General features: G+C 55.2%; 1 protein-coding gene across 1 annotated transcript in view; it reads right to left on the bottom strand.

Annotated features, from left to right (window-relative positions):
• The window catches only part of amot (angiomotin), an 18934-nt gene continuing 9773 nt past the window's right edge, over positions 1 to 9161 (bottom strand). Inside the window, 11 exon segments of the mRNA XM_084474317.1 lie at positions 1 to 158; positions 161 to 175; positions 178 to 210; positions 646 to 1080; positions 3058 to 3299; positions 4122 to 4250; positions 5079 to 5287; positions 5976 to 6125; positions 6525 to 6670; positions 6900 to 6992; positions 7950 to 8094. Of these exon segments, the coding sequence (XP_084330443.1) occupies positions 67 to 158; positions 161 to 175; positions 178 to 210; positions 646 to 1080; positions 3058 to 3299; positions 4122 to 4250; positions 5079 to 5287; positions 5976 to 6125; positions 6525 to 6670; positions 6900 to 6992; positions 7950 to 8094 (1689 nt within the window). The 3' untranslated portion in view covers positions 1 to 66.

Raw genomic sequence — 9161 nt, 5'->3', positions numbered from 1 at the left:
GTTGTTCTTCCGCCGCCAGGCAGCAGGGGGGCGCTGTAGAGTTCTTAAAGTGACGGCGTCACTTTATCAGATCAGAATCTCGACCATGTCGTTGTCCACCTCCTGCTGGTGGGGGGGCGGGGCCTGGTGGGGCGGGGGGGCCAGGGCCGGCGGCTGGAGTGCGACTGAACTGGGGTCTCCTCTCCAGAGTACTGCTGTGGAACCCTGCATCTACACCAAAGAGAGGACCAGAGACGGAGAGGAAGGAAGGGGGAGGAGGGGGGGGATTGAGAAACAATTAGCAAATTTCAGTACGTTGGTTGAGCGTAAATCACTAAAAAAAGAACAATACGTTTTTTTACGTGATTATCCCTGGACAACTGGTGGGCTGCGTACAAAGAAACCCATCTCGGGCATTAATTAATATTCAAATTAGGCGCTATTTCCCCCATGGTGATAAACTCGCAATTAACTAAAATAGAAACCGCAACACGCCACACTATGCCTTATCCCACAGACAGATATGGGGTCAATTCTTCCAGCGTGACCGCACAGAGGCGGACCGCACCGCGGGGGGCGTGGGGGGGTCGTTAGGGGGGGGGGCGGCGGGCATGCATGCAGGCATGCCGTTTGGCAGACGGAGGGGGGGGGGGGGGGCTCTCTTGCCTGCTAGGCGGTCGGGTATGTACACTGGGCTGGGCCCCAGGCGGGCGGGCAGGGTCATGCTCTGCAGGCCGGGGCTCATGCTCTGCAGGCCCGCCGAGAGGCTGTTGAGGCCCGTGCTGCTGCTCTGCAGCCCCGTGTTGCTGCTGCCGCCGCCGTGCAGGCTGGTGATGCTGGTCAGGCCCGTGCCGCCGCCGCCGCCGCCGCCGCTCTGCAAGCCCGCGGCGCCGCTGCCGCCGCCGCCGCCGCCGCCGCTCCGGTAGCCGTCCGGCGCCGGGGTCGTCGTCTGGCCCTTGTCCGTCTGGGTGCAGCTGTCCCGGCTGCCCGTCTTGGAGTGCCCCGCCGTCATGGGCGTGGAGGGGAACACCGGGGAGGGGGACGAGGAGATGGACTCCGTCCTCAGGGAGTCTGTGCGGTACTCGGGACCCAGCAGGAGCCCTGGGAGACAGACAAACAACAAACCGTTAACGCGACGCCAACACAGGCCACGCCGCTGCTATTCCTGGCTCGGATCCCAAGTGGTGTCATCCCACTCAATGTCTCCCTGAATGTTCCCCCCGATGCCCATTGCGGGAATGACCAGTTTGTTGATATGTGCGTCCACTCTTGCTGGTTTTGTCCCGGTGCCGTTACGAGGCTGTAACTGGGACGTGTGTCCAGCATTCTTTGCATTCAATCAAGAGATTTTCCACCCAGTGTTCCATGGCTGCGTTTTCCAGCAAAGGAGATAACCTTGAGAACTTTGGGGTGCCCTGAAAGGTTCCCTGACCCCGATCCAGTACAAACAGTACGGACTCTGTCTGTCCCACGGCACTCTGGCTGCCAACAGTCGCCAAGCGTTCCTTCATGAACACAGACTGAGGATTCTTGGAGTTGTTCCTTTTGAGTACAAGACTGAGGATTCTGGGAATTGCGCCTTCTGAATATAGACTGAGGATTCTGGGAGTTATGCCTTCTGAATATAGACCGAGGATTCTGGGAGTTGTTCCTTCTGAACACAGACCACGGAATCGGCGCACGATTCCTCCTGAATACAGAGGATTCACTTTTTTGCGTCGTCTTCCTTTACTTCTGAATTCAGGCGCAGGAAAACCTCTTTAATAGTCATCGTTCTTTACCAAACCCCGTAGCCGTCTTTTTTTGAGGACGTTTGTGACGGGGGGGGAGAGGCACAGTGTGTCCCCCCCCCCTCTGGGTAGCCAGCGGGGCTCTCTGGAGCACACAGCCCCCAGTCCATTGATGGACCAGCTCCATGGGAACAATGCAGCGCCGTTGAGGGCTCACAGCGCATCGGGTGTTGGCACTTTGACACGCAGGCAACTCTGTGAGCGGTCGGGATCGCCTTGAGTCAAATAAAAGGTATCCCTTTTCAGGGATTTGGCCTCCCGAGCAAAAGACTGAAAGAGGAAACCCAGTTGAGCCAGATAGGAAGAGAAAGGAGAAAGAAAGAAAGAAAGAAAGAAAGCAGAGAATAAAACAAAGAAAGAAAAGAAAAGAAAGAGGGGAAAAAAAAAGGGAAAGAAAGAAAGAAAGAAAAGAATAGAAAGGGAGAAAGAAATAAAAAAAAATAAGGGAAGGAAGAAAAGAAAGAAAGAGAAAAGAAAAAGAGAATAGAGAATAATGGTGGCTGTTGGTCTCAGCTCCGCTTTTGATTTGTAAAACAACTTCCTGCGCCCCACTTCCTCTTTGCCACACTGGCATTCAGTTTTTTCTCTTCCTCCTCCAAACGTTCCTCCCTCCCCCTTTCCAAGCGGCTCTTTAAGAAGGGGAATTCAGTGAAGGAATGTCCTCTTCTGCGCTGCCAGTCCTCCCCGACGGCCGGACTACCAAACCAAGCTGATAAACAACCAGAAACGACCAGAAACAACCAGAAACGACCAGAAACAACCAGAAACGACCAGAAACGACCATAAATGACCAGAAACGACCATTAACGACCAGAAATGACCAGAAACAACCAGAAACTACCAGAAATGACCATAAGCAACCAGAAATGACCATAAACAACCATAAACGACCAGAAACGACCATAAACAACCAGAAACGACCAGAAACGACCAGTCCCTTCCCCTCTCTCAGACCGCCCGCAGGCCACCGAGCCGGTGTGAGTGATTAGCCGCTACAAGCCGTTCTGAAAATGTGCCTCTTCTGACATCACAAGTGGGCGTGTCCACCTAGATGTGTGTGCTGGATAGATCAGTCCGCCAGCCGACCCGGTGGACCGTAGCAAACGTCGCTCATCTAATCCGTCACACATCTAGGTGGACACGCCCACTTGTGATTGTCAGAAGAGGCCGATTTCCAAAAAAAAAAAAGACGGCTAATCACACTCACACAAACCACAGCACAACTCCCAGTCGCCGTGTCGCGACAATCACTCGTTTGGTTTCCCACGGCGACCGGCGGACCCCTTACCCAGACTGCCCTTCCAGCCCGTGTCGCGGCGCTCCTCTGTGATGGGTGAGCTGCTGAGGGCCAGGCAGTGGGACAGCAGCCCGGAGCCCCCCCCGGAGCCCGTGTTGGCGATGGACATGAGGGACTTGGAGGGCCGCATGGCCGAGGGCCCGTCAGCCTTGTGGGGGTCCTTTCTGGAGCGCTGGTGGAGCACCTTGATCATGGCGTCCTTCTCGATGATCTGCGCGTGAAGGTTCTTGATCCTGGAGGTCGGAGGTGGGGGGTGGGGGAGGAGGGGGGAGAGAGAGAGGTAGAGAGGGAGGGAGAGAGAGAAGGAGAGAGGGAGAGAGAGAGGTAGAGAGAAGGAGAGAGGGAGAAAGGGAGAGAAGGAGAGAGAGAGGGAGAGAGAGAGGGAGGGAGAGAGGGAAGGAGAGGGAGAGAGAGAGGGAGAGAGAGAAGGAGAGAGAGAAGGAGAGAGGGAGGTAGAGAGGGAGGGAGAGAGAGAGGGAGAGAAGGAGAGGGAGGTAGAGAGGGAGGGAGAGAGGGAGAGGGAGGGAGAGAAGGAGAGGGAGGTAGAGAGGAAGGGAGAGAGAGGGTGAGAGCGGAGAGAGAGAAGGAGAGAGGGAGAGAGAGAGGGAGGGAGAGAGGGAAGGAGAGGGAGAGAGAAGGAGAGAGGGAGGTAGAGAAGGAAGGAGAGGGAGAGAGAGGAGAGAGAGGAGAGAGAGAGGGAGAGAGGAGAGAGAGAGGGAGCGAGAGAAGGAGAGAGGGAGAGAGTTTGAACACAAGCTAACATGACATAACATAACCTAACCATAACATAGTCTAAGGCGAAGGCTTTATTAATCCATTAATTACAGGAGTTATATCAGTCATACGGGGATAAAAAATGAGCCAAGGCGTTCGAAAGGCTACGAAAGGCGTCCTCAACGTCACAGATTACGTACACAAATAAACCAAAATCAGTCCAGGAAGCAAACAGACACAGCAATGTCACTTAGGGAGTCATTATGCAAGCCCCGCCCCCAGACGATGCCCCCCCACCAGGCGACGCCCTACCCCGTAAGCCCCCCCCCCCCGGCCAGTACCTGCTCTCCATGTCCAGGCAGCGGCGGTTGGCCATCAGGATCTCCTCCTCCTCCTTCTGGATGCGGGCCTCCACCGACGTGTCGTAGCTGCTGCTGGGGGAGTGGCATATGGACGACGACGACGTATCCCTGGAGACGGGCACAGGAGGCGGGGTCACACGCTGACCGCACACACACACACACACACACACACACACACACACACACACACACACACACACACACACACACACACACACACACACACACACACACACACACACACACACACACACACACAGTGACGAGTAGACACAGAGACACACTCACTCATTGAGCTCACCACACACACACACACACACACACACACACACTTACAATTAGACACACTCACTCATTGAGCTCACCACACACACACACACACACACACACACACACACATTGAGCTCACCACACACACACACACAGTTACAAGGAGACACACAGACACACTCACTATAAACGTATACATGTTTGTATGAATGAATACGCACGCTCGCACACACTAACAAGAAGTCAAACACACAAATACACACAGTTGTGCGTACACACACACACACAAATAAATAAAAGATAAAAAGTACAATTCATTGTGACCTACCATCGTCACTGAATTTTGAGAGCATAGAAACATTGGAGTGTTAGTTATTATGTCGGTAGTAATGCTTTCTTGGTCATTGTTTAATAATTAATTAATCGTTAATATGTGTGTGTTGCGATCATGGTGAGACACACACACACACACACTCCCCCACACACACACACACACACCCACCCACCCACAGACAACAGACACCCCCCCCCCCCCCCCGGTACCTCTGCGTGGCGACGGAGGCGGCCGTGTCCAGGGTGAACTGCCTCATGACGCTCTCCCCCCCTCTCCCCCCTCCCCCCCACCCTCCACACACACACACCCACCCCCCGCCCCCCCCCCCATACCTCTGCGTGGCGACGGAGGCGGCGGTGTCCAGGGCGAACTGCCTCATGACGCTCTCCTCCAGGTACTTCTGCTCCCACTTGGTCATGTCCGCCTCCAGAGCCAGGATGCGCTCCTCCTTCTCCCGCAGGTGCTCCATCAGCGCCGTGGCGTTGTACTCAGAGGAGGCCACGCCCCCGCCGCCGCCGCCGTGAGACCCGCCCTGCTGCCGCTGCATGGTGGGGGGGGGGGTGAGGGAGAGAGAGGGATGGGGGAGGGAGAGAGAGGGAGAGGGATGGGGGAGGGAGAGAGAGGGAGAGGGGGAGGGAGAGGGAGGGAGAGGGAGGGTGAGGGATGGGGGAGAGAGAGGGAGAGGGAGGGAGAGGGCAAGAGAGAGGGAGAGATGGGGAGAGGGAGGGAGGGAGGGCGAGAGAGAAGGAGAGAGGGAGAGAGAAAGAGTCAAGTTTATTGCTAAGTTATTGCTAGTTACCCGTTTTCTGTCGTTCTGATGTGTGTTATAATGACCCCGCCCTGTGGATGTTTCTAGGACCCTCATATAATCCAATATGGTTTTAACCAGTCCATTTGACCTAATCTAATACAACCCAACCATAACTGATGTGTGTGTGTGTCCTGCTGCATGAACACAGTCCAGCTCCCTCTCCAACCTTAACATAACCCAACCTCACATTACCTCACATAACCTAAGATAACATAACCTTAACATCACCTGATGTGTGTGTGTGTCCTGCTGCATGAACACAGTCCAGCTCCCTCTCCAGCCTTACATAACCTAACGTGTGTGTGTGCGTGCGTGCGTGCGTTACATGCTGCATGCGGAGGGAGTCCAGCTCCACGTGTGCGTGTGTGTGCGTGCGTGCGTGCGTGCGTGCGTGCGTGCGTGCGTGCGTGCGTGCTACCTGCTGCATGCGGAGGGAGTCCAGCTCCCTCTCCAGCCGCGTGCGGAGGCGATGCTCCAGCTGCTCCCTCTTCTCGCAGGCCGCCTGCAGCTGGGCCAGGGCCTGCTGCATGCGCTCCACCTTCTCCACGTACACCTGCTTCTTCTTCAGCTGCACACACACACACACACACGTGACGCGCGCACACACACACGGCGCACACACACATGTGGTGCACACACACACACGTAGAAGTGCACGCAGGCAAAATTCACACACACACACACACACACACACACACACACACACACACACACACACACACACACACACACACACACACACACACACACACACACACACACACACACACACACACACACACACACAATAAGTTTTGACGTTGTCAAAAAAAGCTACCACTTTGGAAAAGTGTGAAGTTCTTGTATTTTAGAGAGACTTTACCCCGTTTAACAACTTTATGCGTTTTACTCAAGAAAACAAAGACAAAGACTACTTTGGCCTGCTACCATGGTAACAGGGCGGGCGGGCGGCCGGGCGGAGTCCTACCTCCTCCTCCAGCTTGACTACTTTGGCCTGGGCGTTGTTGAGGGCCTGGTCCCGGATCTCGATGTGCCTCCGCTGGTCGTCCCCGGTGGAGCGCAGTGCGTTCATCTCCATCTCCAGCTTCTCCTTCTCCCTCACCACCTCCTTATCTACACACACACATACACACACACACACACACAATGTAAACACACAAAGGGACACACGTGTGAATGTATAAACACATGAATCCACACACATTCTTGCTGTTTGACTGTGTCTCTCTCTGTGTGTGTGTCTCTGTGTGTGTGTCTGTGTGTGTGTGTGTGTGTGTGTGTGTGTGTGTGTGTGTGTGTATGTGTGTGTGAGTGCGTGTGCGTGTGTGTGTGTGACACCCACTCTGTGCGTGCAGCTGGGAGATGGTCTTGCGGTTGTCCTCCGATCCCTCACACTCTTTAGCAGCTAGCTGCTTGTTAGCCGTTTCCATGCGCTCTGCGACATCAGAAAACACACAACGAGAAGACACGTCACAGACGGGCGACATCCCGACACCACACAACGACACAACAACACAGTGACAACATTTACACCGCACAACGCCTCACAACATCCAGGCGTTGTGTGGTGTAAATGTCGAAATGTCAACCACAGTCCTCCCCTGTTAGTCACTGGTAGCTGACCAGTACGACCCCAGATGAGTAGGAGTCACCAGGTCGACCACAGTGAGTCCACTGGTCTGACTCCGGAGCACTGGGACCAGCCCATTACAACCACAGTCTATCGTTTCCGTGAGTCACCTGGAGACCTACAAGTGTGACCACAGCCTTCTACTGTTGGGAGCAGTAGGAGGAGATAACCAGTACAGACTTCCAGTGTGGCTCACTGGGAGCACTGGGAGATGCGCGCAGTGCACCAAAAAGAAGGTTGCAGTGTCTTTGGACCGTTTCTGCCGTCCCCCGTCCAGGTGGAGAGGAGGGGGGCCCCTGAGCCAGCACTGGAGAGGGGGGGGGCCCCTGAGCCAGCACTGGAGAGGAGGGGGCCCCTGAGCCAGCACTGGAGAGGAGGGGGCCCCTGAGCCAGCACTGGGGAGAGGAGGGCCCCTGAGCCAGCACTGGAGAGGAGGGCCCCTGAGCCAGCACTGGAGAGGGGGGCCCCTGAGCCAGCACTGGAGAGGGGGGCCCCTGAGCCAGCACTGGGGAGAGGAGGGCCCCTGAGCCAGCACTGGGGAGGAGGGGGCCCCTGAGCCAGCACTGGGGAGGAGGGGGCCCCTGAGCCAGCACTGGAGAGAGAGGGGCCCCTGAGCCAGCACTGGAGAGGAGGGGGCCCCTGAGCCAGCACTGGAGAGGAGGGGGCCCCTGAGCCAGCACTGGAGAGGAGGGGGCCCCTGAGCCAGCACTGGAGAGGAGGGGCCCCTGAGCCAGCGCCACAGCGGAGCGTCTTAAGACGTACCGCGGAGGTCCCTGTTGAAGTCGTGCAGCCTCCGGACCTCCAGCTCCAGTTTGTTCCTCATGGTCTTCTCCAGGGCCTCCCGCTTGGAGGAGGACTTGACCAGGTTCTCGTAGGCCTCCGACACCAGCTGGGTCTCGTTCTCCAGCTGCAGCGGGCGGGTGGGGGGGGGGAGGGACCCGGGGGAGGGGGTGGGGGGGGGGGGAGGAGACATGAGCAAGAGGCGTTGGTGTTGTCACAGGCATCACAGTTGGTTCACAGTCACATGTTGACGAGCAACATTTCTGCTCGGTTCGGTTTTGATCTGGCGTGACATTTGACCCCTGCTAGGTTATTGACGATTGAAAATTTAAGGATGGGGGGGGGGTGGGTGGGTGTGTCTAGGGTTAATCTGATATGGAATATTAACTGACCTTTAATAAAGGTATGACAACACACAGAAGTGCCTTTGGGTAGGACTAGGTTGGTCAGTTAAACACAACCCACACTATTCGGGTGAAGGGTGTTGCTCATCTAAACCAAAAATCTGAATCTGACTCCTCTATTGGTGGATGTCTCCAATAGCTTCGCAAACCAACCAGTAAACATCATGTCGTGGTAAATATGTCCTTGAGGTACAAATCCAGTGTGGAAGAATGAGGCAGGCGTTAATATTAGTTTTTTCCTTTTTCTAATCTAATCTTTTTTTTTCTGCTTGCTTACAAGAATCCTCCGTCTTGCATAACGTCCAAACAGCAACGCGACAACGCACATGATTCCCTTCCTGGCGACGCGGGGGCCGCCGTTCGCATGCATGTGACACGGCTGTTCCGTTATGAGGACATGCATAGACGTGTGGAGACGATAAAGAGACAGAAGTTCAGGCTGTACAAAGAGCAGGCACGAACCAATTGCATAACGATCATGAGTCGATGAATGGCTGTCTTTGTTGCGCTGACTCGATTAGAAGTAAACGACTCCACAACTGCGGAGTGATTTAAGCCGATGTTGTTTTGAGCCGAGAACAATGTCCTCATGGTTATTCTTCTAATCTTTGTTGCGGACGACTCGCTTCTGAAGAAACACTGTTGGTGACAGATTGTTTTCGCAACGCGTCGGTAAATAGTGTTAAGGTTACATAAAGTCTAATCCAATGGGGGACAGTTCTAGGCTCCCAAAACCAAAGCCCTGCCGTTTTCGTTGTTGTTGTCATACCCACGGCCACGCCGGCCGAAC

This window comes from Micromesistius poutassou, assembly GCF_964030765.1.
Source record: "Micromesistius poutassou genome assembly, chromosome: 10".
In the NCBI taxonomy this organism is placed as follows: Eukaryota; Metazoa; Chordata; class Actinopteri; order Gadiformes; family Gadidae; genus Micromesistius; species Micromesistius poutassou.
Note: the sequence above shows the minus strand (reverse complement) of the source record. Positions and strands in the feature narration are given on the sequence as shown.